This window comes from Kogia breviceps, chromosome 1 (genome assembly GCF_026419965.1).
Source record: "Kogia breviceps isolate mKogBre1 chromosome 1, mKogBre1 haplotype 1, whole genome shotgun sequence".
Classification (NCBI taxonomy): Eukaryota; Metazoa; Chordata; class Mammalia; order Artiodactyla; family Physeteridae; genus Kogia; species Kogia breviceps.
Window position 1 is genome coordinate 189,383,524 of NC_081310.1, and position 15,003 is coordinate 189,398,526.

A 15,003-nucleotide genomic window follows, 5' to 3' on the forward strand; every position below is an offset into this window, starting at 1 on the left:
TCATCGAGCTGCCCCCCAAGAGCCCCCATGCTCCCCAGACCCTCGGCCCTCAGAAGACACAAGGCCAGGCTGCAGGCAGGCCCTGCAGCGCCCTGTTTCCATCCTGTTCAAACACCGCTTCCGCAAGCCTGGTCTGATCTTCTCGGCACCTGGTACGTCCAGGGAGGATGGGTCTCCTTGGCTCTCCCAGCTGCCCAGCTGCTTCCCTCAGGCTCCAGGCCCGGGTGAGAGACGCTGGCCAGTGGGCAACACAGTCCATCTTGCCTGGACAAGCCCAGGAAGGGGCAGGACAAGTACCTCCCGGGAGCCACTGAGAGTCCCTGCAGCCGGGCCAGGAGCCAACAGGAAATGCTGAGGCTGCAGTGGGGCCGGTGGGGATGGCAGCGAAACTGGGCAGGAAAAGCAAACAAATCCAGAGGGCGTGGTGCGCTCAGAGGTGAGAGACGCGGCCTGAGTCCGGGAAAACACAGGGAGCCTGCGACCTACACGCTCTCATTTCCCAGCAAGTACTTACTGGGTGCTCAGGGTGGCTGTGAGTTCACAGGTTTCAAAGTCCACCAGAAAGGCCCAACCCTGTGAGCTCCAGCGGATGGATGGCTGTGGAGTCAGACGGGCCAAGCTCCAGCCCTGCCATTCACCAGCTCTGCAAGATCTCGGGTAAACTACTGCAACTCTAAGCCTCAGTTCCTCATCTGCAAAATGGGCATAATCGGTAGCCCCGCCTCCTAGGGCTGCGTTGCCTAGGAGATGAGATCTTGTGCAGGAAGCACTCAACTCGGAGTGTGAGTCAGGAAACAGCAGCCGACTTGAGTGGCATCGGTGGGATCAGCCACTCAGCCGCTTGAGGCCTCCCTTCCCGCTGGCCTCTGTCCTGGCCTCAGTCAGCTGCCAGAGCCAGAACCCCGGTGCAGAGATTCTGTCTCCACACCGTTTGTTTTCTCTTCATTTTCACGGAGACACTGAGAGTCGTCTTTCAGACCCGGCTGCTCCTTCTGTCCATTGGAATCCATCGTTCATTCAACGGGGATGCCTTCAGCACTCGCCCTGTGCCTGGCACCATGCTAAGCCGGGAGGATATGGCAGCAAACAAAATACCCGCCTCCCCCACCAAGAAAAATGCCTATCCCCGTGGAGCCGTCCTGCAGATGGAGATGCCCTTCCACACCCCTCTACCATCACAAGGCCTCTGTGTGGGGCAAGAGGGGAGGGGGCTGCTTTTACTCTGCTCCCATCTCAAGGGAAGGGGCGCCACCCAGAGTTACACTCAGGCAGGGCCGAGGCCACTCTGCGTGGCTCCCCAGGTGGGGGTCTATGGGAACATTCCAGCAACAGCTTGGACACTACTCTCCCAAGAGCTCAAGAGGCAAAGTTAGATCTCATAAGAGGCAAAGTTCTTACCCCAATAAACACACACAGAAGGGGATCGTTCATATGGAGCCAGCCACCCCTCCCAGCATGAACCAAAGTCTGAAGTCCTGAGCTTGGATCCTGAGTCCCCAGCGCATCCCTGGAGGGTCAGGTGATGGTCAAACACCTGGCCTCCGGTCGGAGAGGCCCTGGTTCTAGTCTCTGTTGAATGAACAGGTACCATCTATATGTAACTCTGGCCACCTAACTTCCCCAAGCCTCAATTTCCCACCTGTGACATGGGTAATGAAGTGTCCACTTCCTAGAGACGAGAGATGGGACTGGGCATTTAGCTTGGTGCCTGGTACACAGTAAACACAATCACTGTTATTACTATTATCATTCGCTATTATTGCTGTTCTCGTTGTTGCTGTTATCTGATAATACGTCCTGTTTCGGAAAGAGAAAGTGGCAGCAGCTAGCCGAGTAGGCTGAAGGTTCTTTTGCCCGGCAGCAGGACGGACGAGAGCCCAGGCCCCCTCACTCCTTGGGATTGTGGAGCAGCGGGGCCCGACCCTAAAATCACCCCGTGGGCCTCAGCACCACGCACACTCAGCAAAGCCAGCAGCTCTGCCTACCCCGTAACAGCCTGGCTGCCTCCTCTGGGCAATCCCACCTCCCAGGTGAAGGGACCGGGAAGTCCACAGGCCTCACAGCCAGACAGGGACCCGGTGCCCCTGCCCAGGTCACCTGGCCTGCCCGTCAGCCTCAGCTGTCCTCATAACCAGTGATGCAGCACCGAATCAATGTTAACTTACGTACACCTCACAGAGCCCTGCAAGAAAGTAGATTTATTATCCCCATTTTACTGATTAAGAAAGTGAGGCTCGGGACAGGAAACAACTTGCCCAATGACACACAGGTATTAAGTAACAGGTGAGACTCGAAGCCAACTCTCTGCAGCTCAGAGCCCGAGCTCCCCAGGCCCTCGAAGACCCGGACTCCAGCCCTCACTTTACCCACGGCGCTCCCACCCCCTTCCCTCCCCAGCTGTGGATGAGAGCTAGGGAGGGAGTGAGGTCACTTTGAGGCTGCCCGGATCTGGGCAGTGGTTCTAACTGTGCTGTCAGGAGCCTCGAGTCAGGCAGCCCTTGCTTTGCTGGAGGCCAGGTAGGCAGCAGCCAGGCAAAGCCCAAGGCCATTTCCAAGCCTTCAGGCAGGGACCGTGAAAGAAATGCAGTGAGAAGAGATGAAATGTCCTCCACTTGGAGATTTGTTTTTTCAAAGCAATGTCTGCTTAGTGACTACCTTTGGGAAATTTTTTTTTTAAAAAAAGAAAAGAAAGAAAGAAAATCAAGATATTTTTTTTCCCTTTGTCTTGGATACCAAGGAGAAGGAAAGCAATCTGGATTGACTCTTCTCCCAGAGGACTCCAGAGTGGAAATTCACCATCCGGTGAAGGAGGTGGAACTTAAGTAAACGGAGACCTGGAAGGGAGGGAAAAAAGCTGGGAGTAGCACAGAGACACTTGACGGACAAGGAGTCAGGAGGCCTCCAGCATCTCACTGGGTGACTGTGGGCAAACCCCACCCCTCAGTCTCTCCATCTGTAAAATTAAGGGGCTAGAAAGGAAGTCTCTTGGGACTCCTGCTACAATCAATATTCTGCAGGGGACTCACAGCCCATGAATGTTTGCCCCATGAAGGGCTCTCAAAAGTGATGTTTAGGGCTTCGCTGGTGGCGCAGTGGTTGAGAGTCCGCCTGCCGATGCAGGGGACACGGGTTCGTGCCCCGGTCCGGGAAGATCCCACATGCCGCGGAGCGGCTGGGCCTGTGAGCCATGGCCACTGAGCCTGCGCGTCCGGAGCCTGTGCTCCACAACGGGAGAGGCCACAACAGTGAGAGGCCCGCATACCGCGCAAAAAAAAAAAAAAAAAAAGTGATGTTTCTTCACACCTGTTGGCAACCCAGGCCCAGCCCAGGAGTCAGAGGCACTGGGCACACAGTCTCCGCCCCTTCGGCCACATCGCGCTGGAGACATCCAAACTGGTTAGGAGGCAGGAGCAGAAACAACCAGCCTCACTTATTCCTCACGATGCTTAGCGGCAGAGAACACGTCCATCTTACAGATGCAGAAACTGGGGCTCAGAGAGCTTCACAGGGAGCCCAAAGCCACCCAGCTAGTGAAGGGCTGAGTGAGGATTTGAACCTCCAGGAGATGGTGTTCAAGGGAGCTAGGCCAACACCAGGACCAGGTATAGGATAGGTGCGCGTGCTACGGAATGGCGGGTGGTGGGTTAAAGGCAGAGGCTGGGCCCCTCTCCCAGAAACGCGTGGCCCACACTGAGTGATTCTGACGCAGTACAGCACCAGCTCTGGGGGCCACTGCAACAAGGCCTCCACAGGGCACCAGCACCAGCCGGGCACCAGCACCAGCCAGACACAGCGTCTGGCCGCAGTCACCAGGTCTCCAGGACACACAGAGAGAAGGCGGCAGGGCCAGGCCAGACGGCTATGCTCCTGACTCTGAGGTCAGGGAACCAGGGTCTCCAGAAGGACAGCCTGAGAAAACCAAGTGCCAGACCCCTGGAAGGGGTGCACTTGCTGGCTGCCCACACCGTTTCCCAACCCCCTGCCCCCCCCCCGCCACCGTCCCTGCTCAGTGGCTTCCTCGTGTGGACCCCTCCTCTCTCTCCACCGGTGAATTTATGCTCCCTTGCTCAGCCAAGACCCCCCCTAGCGCCCCTACCGGTCAGTGTCCCTGTTCCCTGGGCACCCTCTGTCCCACCTGGATGAGTCTGCTTCCCTGTCCAGACTGAGTTTCTGGGTGGCTTCATTCCTGGCCCACCCTGGAGGGACGTGACCCCTGGGAGATCACAGCAATGTCAGCACTTCCCAGCCCAGGTGCAGAATCGCTGATTCATTTCAGGTCCCTAACCAGGGAGGAGAGCCTGGCCCCTCTTCTGGCTGTAATTACACAGTGGCAAAAGCCCAGCAGAAACCCTCCCAGGCTCCACCCACTCCGACAAGCAAAGGAGCACAAACAAGGACTCCTAGGCTTGAATTTGAATCAGAACTGCCCTGGCTCCCGGACCCAGGGCCACAATCTGCATCTCTGAGACCTCCAGCTGAGTGACACCTGAGAATTAGCCGCCCAGATTCAGCTCACTCTAGAAAAACAAGGGAAGCTCAGACACCCCTCCCCAGACTAGGGCAGCCAGGATTTAAACTCAGGGCCCCAGCCATCAACCCCAGGGCCTAGATCCACCACTGAGGCTTCCCTTAGAAGAGGACTCTCTAAACACCCAGGTCCTGAAAGCCGAGCAGAGCTCCAAGAGGCCTCAGCTTTCCAGCCCCCCGACTCCCAAATGCACGGTCCAACTTGCTGAAGACCACAGGGGGAGTGCTGGTAAAACTGCCTTGATTAGGTGCCTGCGGTGTCTCTAGGTGTCTTACCCAGCAGTTCTTCATTCTTCTATGGAGGAAGCAGTGGCCCATTTTACAGATGAGAAAACCAAGGCCTGGGGGACTGGGACTTACACAAGGACCCATGGCCAGTGCTGGGCCCAGAGTACAATGCAGGCCATCACCCCAACACCCAGGGGGTGTTAGCCTGTAGGCTGCCCTGCCTCAGACAGGCTCCCAGGTGGAGAAGGACAGAGTCCCCAGCAACAGTCACAGGAAAGGGAGTAGGAACGGTACTGGCAAAACAAATGACGATGGCAAAGACAATTACAGAGGGTGGCACCGCGTGGAGCACCAGAGAGCCACAACCCAATGGAGTGGGTAGGTACTTCATTGTTTTCATTTTGCATATGAACAGACTGACTTTGGAGAGTTTATGTGACTCCTTCTAGCCACACAGCTGGCAAGGAACAAAGCCAGGATGCGGAGCCAGGCCTGCTTTTCACTTCACAGGCTTGTGGGAAAAATAAAGGAAAAAGTAACGCGGTTTAGGGACTGACCTCTTCCCTCCGGCCCAGGGATCCTGAAATGCGTTTCTCCTTAGCCAAAGACCTGCCCTGAGCCCTCACAGCCGCAGCTCCACCCCTTCCCACACCTCCTACCCAGTCTCTCCTCGTTTTCCAGCTGCCAGAGCAAAAGAACGAGGCTCACTTACTGTGTCTGGGGCGGTGCAGCCTCTGGGTCTGGGTCTGCGGGAGGAGAGCAGAGGCAGAGCCCGTCAGGCCGGCGGCTGGCCCGAGGGACTCAGCGCATCCCCGCCCCCTTTCCCAGCTTCCCCGGGGGCCCCAGAGGTGGGCCGCCAGCCCGATGCCTGCTGCATCCCTGCCTGCCTTCCCCCAGCCGCACACTATCATTAAGCTCCCCTACCAGTCCTACCTGCCTGTCCCCACCCCCAGCTCCGACCAGAACCAGTCATGCTGCCTGCTCTGGGCCTGCCCTCACCCGCAGCCCCTCAAGGAGCCCCTTGTCCCCAAGCCTGCAGGAAGTTCCTGCCGGTCCAGTCCCCAGTCCCTCCCGATGACAGAAGCTGCCATTTAACCCCGGCCTTATCAGGGCCTTCCCGCCCCCAGGGCGCTGGGAGGCTGCTGCTCTGCCAGCTGTGATTCCCTGGGAGAAGCTGCGGGGAGAGGGGAGCTTCAGAGAGACAAGCCTAGGGCAGTAACTGTCGCTGAAGCACAACCGACGGCCAACCACTGCCATTGACGACGCGCCAAAGTGCGCCAGATGCTGCAGGAATGCTAGGAATCTCCAGTTCCCAATGGGAGCGATGGAATGCAGCTTCTTCCCAGTGGACTGTCTTCCCTTCCTGCTTTCTGGGGACAGTGGAGGAGCCACAAGGCATCCCTGGGAGCCTGGAGCCTCCACGCAGCCCTGAGCTCCCTGTAGCCCCGGAGATCTGGAAATGGGAAGACCCCCGGGCTTCCAGAGCACCTTACCAGCGACGGGGGTGGAGTCCAAGTGGATCAGTGGGGCGTCTTCCGCCTCCTTCTCTGGAGCAGCGCCTGGGACGCCCAGGCCAGCACTGGTGTCCTCGTCATCATCGTCGCTGTCATCAAACTCAAAGGCCTCGCCAGGGTCGTCCTCTGCCTCGGGGGAGGGGCCTGGGCCTCCAGGAAGCAGCTGATCTCCTGGAAGGGAGGAGGAGTTGGCCCGCGGTGGGGTCTCAGGGTTTGGTCCAGAGAGAGGGCTCCAAGTGGGGAGCATCTGGGGGTCCGAGAGAGAGCACGCGGGTGGCCCTCCTGTGCCCCGAGGTTCCTGTGGTTGGCTTGGGGCTCTAAGCAGATAGGCAGTAGACTAAGGGCAGGGAGCAAGCTTCCAAGGCGAGCGTGTGTGCATCTGGACTTGAATGTAAGTCTCTGGTTTTCTTGTTTTCTACTTTCCTATTTTGTAAGCAAGGGGGTTTTATAAATGCATCTGCCCACGTGCGTCTGGACACACACCTTCGTGCGTATTTCCATGTGTGATATGTCTTTGCATTTTGCGTATATGCAGATGATCCCGGCACCCTGCGCTTTATTTGGCATGCACGGGGGAGGGGAGCCTGAAGGCAGCCAGCTTTCGGGTACCAGGGCACAGACTGGCTGGGGCAGGGCTCGGGGCCCGGGCTCCCAGCATGAAGGTCAGCCCGGCCTTACTCCCTGCTTCTCTCCCCTGGGAGGATCCCTGCCCGCATCCCTTCTCTGTCTTAGCCTCTTGTTTTCTTCATCTGTTCCTGTAAAATGTGTAATGATTTATTTCGTCCCTTTAAGGGGGCAGGTCCTGGCCTGGGGTATGTCGCCAGCCACATCAGTAAACAAAGGATGTTGCAGCCATCAAGGCATCGGCCACTGCAGCTACCCCAGTGGTGTACCCTGAGGGGATTCAGGCCCGAAAGAACAGGATGCTGGCCCCAGATAGCTAAAGCGCATATCAAAGGAATGATTTCAAGGAGCCCAGCCTCTTGCACTTCCCATATACAGAAGAGTGCTAAATTCATTAACTTGGGATGCCTGGTTTACTTTTAGTTAACCGTAATCTTTTGATGTTCTCACTACCTGATCTTTGTTGCAAAAAAACTCCTGTATATCCTGGCTCCCCCCTCACCTCTTAGGAGCAGTCCCTCAGAGCTATCTGAGAGGCTGCCTCCGGGGCTTAAGTCCTCAGTAAGTCCCTCAAGTACAACATAATTCTCTCCTTTTAGGTTGTGCTTTTTTTTTCAGTCGACGGGCAGAACTCCGAAAACTTGAACAAGAACTTCGCTTGTTTCATTAAACAAGTGAAGAAATGGATCCTCTATCCTAACGAGCATAACAAGCCATCACCTTCGGCCCATTTCAGCAAGCTGAGGTCGCCCCCCCCCCACCCCGTCTTCTTCCTTAGAAGACTTCTTTTCTAGAATCTGAGCCTAAACAGAACCTCAAGCGTCCATTTAGCCCATCTCCCTACCTCGTGCAAACCCACTCCCAACTCAAGGGACAATGTGGGCTGGTTTGAAGCTCATCGCCCCTCCCTGGGCTGTCCGGAGCAGGCCTGTCACAGCTCATGTCACACGTTTTAGAGCATGAGCTTGGGGCCCACCCAGTCCTGTCTGGGTCCCCTTCACCTCTCTGAACCTTGGTTTCTTCCCTGTAAATTGGAGAATGAGACAGCACCTGCCTCATAAGGCTGATGTGAATGTGACGTGAGATGTAGGTCACGGTTTCTCAGCCTGCTATCGGGGCTGCATGGTCTTTGTGCTGGGGGGCTCTATAGGACGTGTAGTAGCATTCCTGGCCTCTACCCTCCAGCTATGACAACCAAAAATGTCTGCAGACATTGCCAAATGTCCCCTGGGGGTCAAAACTGCCCCTGGTGGAGAACTCCTCTGGTAGATGTAGCTCTTGGCATAGTGCCTGGGATGTGAGTATTACACAGTGACCCCTGCTGTAATTTCTGTCCCCTCCCTGCCCGAGATCCTTGAGGACAGGACTGTCCACAGATGGATCGATAAGTAAATGGGTGGGGAGGTGGATGGAGCAGAGAGACAGCTAGACGGGCCAGCGGATGGACAGATGGACATATCTGATTCTAGCAGTCTCACTGACCAGAAAAATCCAACGCCCCCCCGCCCCACCCCGCCCACAGTGACCTGGGGTTTCCAGAGCAGAACATTTTAGGTGCAAGTGTATCAAATTCAAGAAGACCCTTCCTCAGCTGCTTGACTGCAGCAGAAACCCAGAGCTAACCGGCCCTCCCCAGTCACATTTGGTATTACTTTTGATATTGCTTTCAACACTTCCGTTTTGGATATGTATATGTACACACATATATAAAATGTGTGTGTATGGCATCTTCTACTGTTCTCCCCTCGCTCATTCCACTCCAGCCACACCGGTCTTCTTGCTGTACCATGGAAGTGCCAGCTCTGCTCCTGCCTCAGGACCTTTGCACTTTCAGTCCTGGGGTCCAGAATGTTCTTTCCCCCAGGCGTCTTCTCCTGCTCTCACCTCCTTCAGGTCTTTACCATATGTCAGCTTCCAATGAGGCTGCCAGGACCAAAACTGCCCCCAGTGACACCCGGGAGCTCCCAATTTGCCTTGCCTGCTTTCTTTTTCTCTGTGGCCCTTACCAGCATGTGACACACAGTCTGTTTTATGTATTTTACTGTCTGTCTCCTGTGCTAGAATGTAAGCTTCCGGAGGGCAGGTATTCTTGTCTGCTTCACTGTCATATTCCCAGCATCTGGTAATGTGCCTGACGTATGGTAGGCACATAATAAGTATTTCCTGAATACACACACACACACACACACACACACACACACACACACACACACACACACACACTCTCCTATTGTCAGGTCTATGGATTGCAGTTCTTAAAGTTTAAATAAATGACCACAAAGTCCCTGCCCACTATTTCTAGACCACCAGATTCAGACCTATCCTGACCAAAGGGGCTTCAGCGCCCACGGTCCTTCCCACTTGAATCCGCCGGGCATACAGTGGGGGGAGGGTTCCCTTTGCACGTGGCCTGTATCATTGTTGCCACTACAGTTTCACAGTCAGACCACCTGGGTTCAGACTCCAGCTCTCCCTTATACTGGCCGTGTGGGTGTCAAATCATGTCATCGCCCTTCCCCCTACCCCACCAAGCTGCAGTTTCCTGATCTGTCAAATGAGGACAAAAACAGCAACTGCCTTACAGGGCTGCTGGGAGGATGGAATGAACTGACAAACATTAAAGCACCCAGTGCGAGGTATGGGCTCGCTAAATGTTAGCTGTTCTTACGATGACGATTCTACTTACCATCACTGTGATTACATCGTCATTATCATTACCGTTATTACTACTAATATTGCCTTGAGTCATAGCCCAGGCCCTGACCCTGGGTGAGATGGAGAGCCCCTCCCCATTCACAGGCCAGGCCCAGCCCCAGGTGACCCAGCCCCCAGGATGCGTCCAGGGACTTAGGTTACTTCTGCACCTTCTCCCTTTAAGAGTACAAATAGCTATTCAGTTAGCCCAGCAATCAACACAGTCATGGCCGCATCCAGTGAACTGTCCCCGAGAGCCCCTGGGCCGGGAGGTTCAAGCAGAAGACAGACATGGCCCCTCAAAGTCAAGGAGCTCACTACAGGCTGAGGCAAGGCAGATACAGCCAGAGAATAATGCAAAAGCCCAGAGACTGAGCCGGTGCTAAAGAGAGGAGGGGGCTTATGTGGGGCGCTGGTTCAAACCAGCCCGCAATGTCAGATACACCCAGAACAGTAAACTTTCATCAAATGTTTGCTGAACGGAACTGAATTGATTTCATCATAAGATACTTTTGCTCTCAGTTTGCATGTCTGGCCCTTTGGTGTGTAGGAGAAAGGGCTCAGGGTGCCTATGACAGTGGCGGGGGGGGGGGGTGCGGACATCCTGGGACCCAAAGCCACGGCCATGAATCAGGAAATGCCCTTGTCCCCAAGATTCTGTTCAGGATCCTGAGACCCAGGCAATTAGACACAGCTCCTTATCAGAAGGAAAAATCAGGAGGCCCATCCCTGGATAATTGAGAGCTGAACTGAGCCCTTCCCACCCACCCAGACAGGTGGCAGGGCTGGAGGTGGCCACACACGCCTGTGCTGTTCCTGGACGTGCCCCGTCCTCGGGAGAGCCCACCCCAGCGAGTCCCCAGCGAATCCAGGAGGCCGGGACCCAGGAAGCCACCTCACGCTATGGAGAAGGTGTGTCCACCCTGCTGATCCCCCACCCTTCAGAAAAGAACACGGGAGGCTGGGGCTGGGGGGAGAGTCCTCCCTGGGCTCTGCCCAGGGGCTCAGAGCAGAGCACAGGCGGCCCGTCCTGCCAACACCCCAGTGATAGCACCTCCCATGCACTGAGCCATTGATTACCACATGCCAGGGTCCCACCTGTATTTAAACCTTGAAACATCACAGGAGAGGGTATCGTTATTATCCCCATGTTTGTGGGTGGTGAAACGGAGCCAGAGAGACAGCAAGTCACTCAGCTGAGCTCACAGTGGCAGTGGCAGGGTTGGACTGGAGAAAACGCCCTGGCTTGTTACCATTCTGCTAAGTGCCACCCCCCAAAAAGAACAAGAGGTCAGGAAGCTGGGCCCAATGGGAGAAATGGCCTTGCATCCAGCTCCTCCAGGATGGGGTCCGGATTCTACCAGCACTGTCCAGGGCCCCGCTGTGAGGGTTGCCGGATAAAAATACTGGACAGCAAATTGAATTTCAGATGAAAAACCAATTTTTTTTAGTATAAGTATATATTTTTCTGCTTTCTTTTTTTTTTTTTTTTTTTTAAACTTTAACAGCCCCACCACTGCTAGATGACCCGGGCTCCTCGGTTCCTTAGCAGATGGAGATGGATGGCCCCGCTCTTTCCCTGAGCCCCAACTCCCCACTCAATTCAGAAGCTTTACCCCCAAGCACACCTCAGTCCCCAGAGGGGCTCTGCTTGTCTCTCCAGGGGACCTTAGGGAGAAAGGTAAAGAGTCAATCCTTGCCCGGAGCCCGCTCTATGAGGAGGAAATCTTTATTTCCATGTTGTAGGCAAGGAACCTGAGGCAGAGGGGTGACGCCACTTGCCCAAGGGCACACAGCTAACCGCCAGTAGGGCCAGAGTCACACCCAAGGACAGCCTACTCCAAAGCTAGTGGCCCTGGGCCAGGCCCCACGGCACCCCCACACCCCCACACCCAGCCCCGTTCAGAGGTGGGAGAAGCAGGCACCCAGAGTACCATACCTATGGCAGCCTGTGGAGGATGGGAGGAAGCCATCAGACAGGATGCAGCTCACCAGCACCGTCCCAGCGCTCGCCTGCAAAAAGAAGGCCAGAATTCTGCTCAGAGGGCGTTCAAGGCTGAAGTTCCAGCGACAGAGAAGGGTCACTGACTCGTGCCCTGTGCACGCCAGCCTGCCAGCTCTCACCCTGTTCCCCGGCCGCTTCGGGAGCACAGGACAGCGCCAGCTAGGGCCCAGCCCTCACCTTCATAAATCATTAACCCGCAGAAAAACCAGCAGGGGCAGAACCTCACGCCACCTTCCCAGAAGGCCCCTGCCTGCACGGACCTTCCTCTGCCCAATACCAAGGAACCTCGGAAGCCTGCTGGGTCCAGCTAGGCTGACAGGTGGGTCCCCACTGGCTGACAGGTGAAACTCCAGCCTCAGAAGCCAGCATCACACCCAGCCCCCGTGTTGCAGAAGCTGGATCACACCTGAACTGTCATGGACGTGGCCGGACACTTCCTCCTCCACGGGCGCCCTTGGGTCCAGCCGCTCTCCCCAGCTCCCGCCCCAGTGGTCCCATGGAAGGCCATTCACTCTCTCTCTGTCTCTCCCTGTGGTGCACCCACGAGGCTGGCCACTTAGCATGTGGGTGTGAGGGAAATAAAGGGCTTCGTGGAGACAGGTGGCTCGAGATAGGGGCGGAATCCCAAATGCTGGGAGCTGGGGGCAGTTTCTCCAGCCCTCGCGGTGGAGGATCCCGCAACCAAGAAGCCAGTGCCTCCACCGGGCTTCCTGGGCCCTGGAGCCAAGCTTGCCCGATGCCCCCTGCCAAGCAGTGACGGAAAGAGTTCTCCCCACTCCCGGTTCACACCCCCGATTCTGAGCTAGAGGCAGTCCTTCTAGACTTCCAGGGGAGGAGGGGATCGACCCTGGAGGGAAAGCCCCGAGCCCTCCTTTCTAATCAGCGCGCCTGACACAAACTGGCTGCGAGCCTATTTTCCTTTCCAGTCTTTAAAGCCTCTATTTATGTTAGCTGGTTTCCTAAATAAAAATAGAATGCATGTAAAGGGCAATTAATTAATAACAGCAAACATCTATGCAGTGCCTACTATATCTCCGACATTATTCTGAGCACTTTACAAATATGAAAATCCAAATAATCCAAATTATGAGAAAAGGAGGCCCAGGGTGGTTAAGTAAGTAGCCCAAGGTCACACAGCTAGTAAGCAGCAGAGCCAGGGTGTGAACCCAGGCCATGGGCCCCCGTGTGTGCTCATTATGTAACCACCATGCTCTACTGTCTCTCAAAGTCCAAACAATACAGAAGATATACAATGAAAAGTCAGCCTCTCAAATCCCCCAGGAGTGACCACTATTACTGGTTTCTTATGATTCCTTCCAGAACTATGCCATGTATGCACCAGCTTGTTTATCCGTATATATGCCTTGTTTTATACAGGAGGAAGCACACTGCACGCCCTGTGGTGCAACCACTCTTTAAAAAAATTTTTTTAATTGAAGTATACTTTATTTACCATGTTTCAGGTGTATAGCAAAGTGATTCAGTTATACACGGGTGCGGGTGTGTATACATATTCTTTTTCAGATTCTTTTCCATTATAGTTTATTACAAGATATTGACTACAGTTCCCTGTACTATACGGTAGGTCCTTTTTTATCTATTTTATACACAGTAGTGTGTTAATCCCAAATTCCTAATTTACCCCTCCACCCCCCCTTCCCCTTTGGTAATCATAAATTTGTTTTCTATCTGTTTTCTAAATAAGTTCATTAGTATCAGTCTTTTTAGATTCCACATATAAGTGATGTCACATATTTGTCTTCTCTGTCTGACTTACTTCACTTAGCAACCACTTAGCAACCACTTTTTTTGCTTAAGAATCTCCATGATCAATTCAGAACGGTACACAGAAATCAGTCTCACTTTTTTAATGGCTGTGTAGTATTTTGGGGCGGATGGGATATGCCATAATTGACATAATCCCTATCAAGGGACACTGCGGTTGTTTCCAGGCTTTGGTGTTATAAAGCCTTCCTCCATACACTTGACCTTGAGCGAATGGATGCATGAACCTGTCAGTCGCACTCCTAGGCGGGATCTGCAGGGTCAGAGAATTGCACTTTTCATTCTGACTGAATGCAAATTGCTCTCCACTAAGTGTGCGACTGTGTCTTTTACCCACACTGAAAACTCTCAGCAAAAGGGTTGGGGAAAGCAAACTAAAATGTCTGCAAATCCCTTTGCAAGTTGAAAAGTCAAACAACAGCTGCATAGCAGTCCCCCTGCAGGTCCGTCCTCCCTGTGGGCTCATTCAGAACCACTGAAGAAGGAGCAGGGAGACATACCCAGTTTGCAGGAAGAAAAAGGAAGGCACCCAGCCCAGGTTCATGTGCAAACTGCTTCTTAAATATTTTCTTTAAGGTATGTACATTGTGTTTTTAGACATAATGCCATTGCACACTTAATAGACTAAGGTATAGTGTAAGCATAACTTTTATATGCACTGGGAAAATAAAGCATGGCTCGCTTTTTTGCAATATTCACTTTATTGCGGTGGTCTGGAACCCAACTCAAAATATCTCCCAGGTACGCCTGTACTAGTCATGGTAACTTTGATCACTTAGTTAGTGATGTCTCCCTGAGGTTTCTCCACTGTAAACTTACTATTTTCCTTTGTAATTAATAAACATCCTGTGGGGAGAAATATATATATATATATATATATATATATATTTTTTTTTTTTTTTTTTTTCCTGATCATGCAGAAGCCCAGAATCCTTCCCTCTAGGCCAGAAAGTCCAATGTCCTCTCCTTTTTCCTCATTTTCAGGGATGATCCCTGCCCTCCCCTCCAAGCCCACGGCTTTTCCCAGAAAGGAACAGAGCCATCAACATATAAGGAGCCCAGAGATTTATCTGCATTATTTCATTAACAGATGAGGAAACCAAGGCTCAGAGAGGTAAGGATCTGCCCAAGGTCACAGAGGCAAGTGAACAAAGTGACAATGCTAGGATTCAATCCAGGGGTGTTGACCCCAAACCCTAGTCTCAACCCCCTAATCACATGGCCTCCCTGGACTTCAGGGCTGGCATCTAGGAGGCGTTTGCTGCAGACTAATTGGGGGCAGTGAGGTCCCCGGGCAAGGGCCCAAGCCAGCAAACCCTGTGCACACCCACAGGCCTGTGGCCACCATTTTGCACACACGTGCCCCAAGGTACAGAAGGATGTGAGTGAGGGAATAGGCATGGCTCAGAGCAAGCAGCACAACGCCCTGCTAGAGACCTTCACGGCACAATAATTAGAAAAGAATTCAAGGCTACCTGAATTCTGGGCCCACTACTCAGTAGCCATAATACCTCGGATGAGTTACTTAACCCCCGTCTCTGTGCCTCAGTTTATTCATCTACAAAACGGGGATTAAAAAGTACCTACTGGGGCTTCCCTGGTGGCGCAGTGGTTGAGAGTCCGCCT

The 15,003-nt window shown here is 53.9% G+C and overlaps 1 protein-coding gene across 19 annotated transcripts in view; it reads right to left on the bottom strand.

Moving 5' to 3' along the window:
* ARHGEF10L (Rho guanine nucleotide exchange factor 10 like) overlaps positions 1-15,003 on the bottom strand; it is a 168,767-nt gene that overhangs the window by 106,899 nt on the left and 46,865 nt on the right. For all 19 annotated transcript variants that reach the window (XR_010837194.1, XM_067016341.1, XM_067016382.1 and 16 more), the window contains 3 exons: positions 11,527-11,600; positions 6,249-6,440; positions 5,468-5,501 (listed from right to left, as the gene is read on the bottom strand). Coding sequence is in view for 18 of the 19 variants with exons in the window: in XM_067016341.1 (XP_066872442.1) it covers positions 5,468-5,501; positions 6,249-6,440; positions 11,527-11,560 (260 nt within the window). In the remaining variant the exon portion in view is untranslated. The remainder of the gene's footprint in view (positions 1-5,467; positions 5,502-6,248; positions 6,441-11,526; positions 11,601-15,003) is intronic.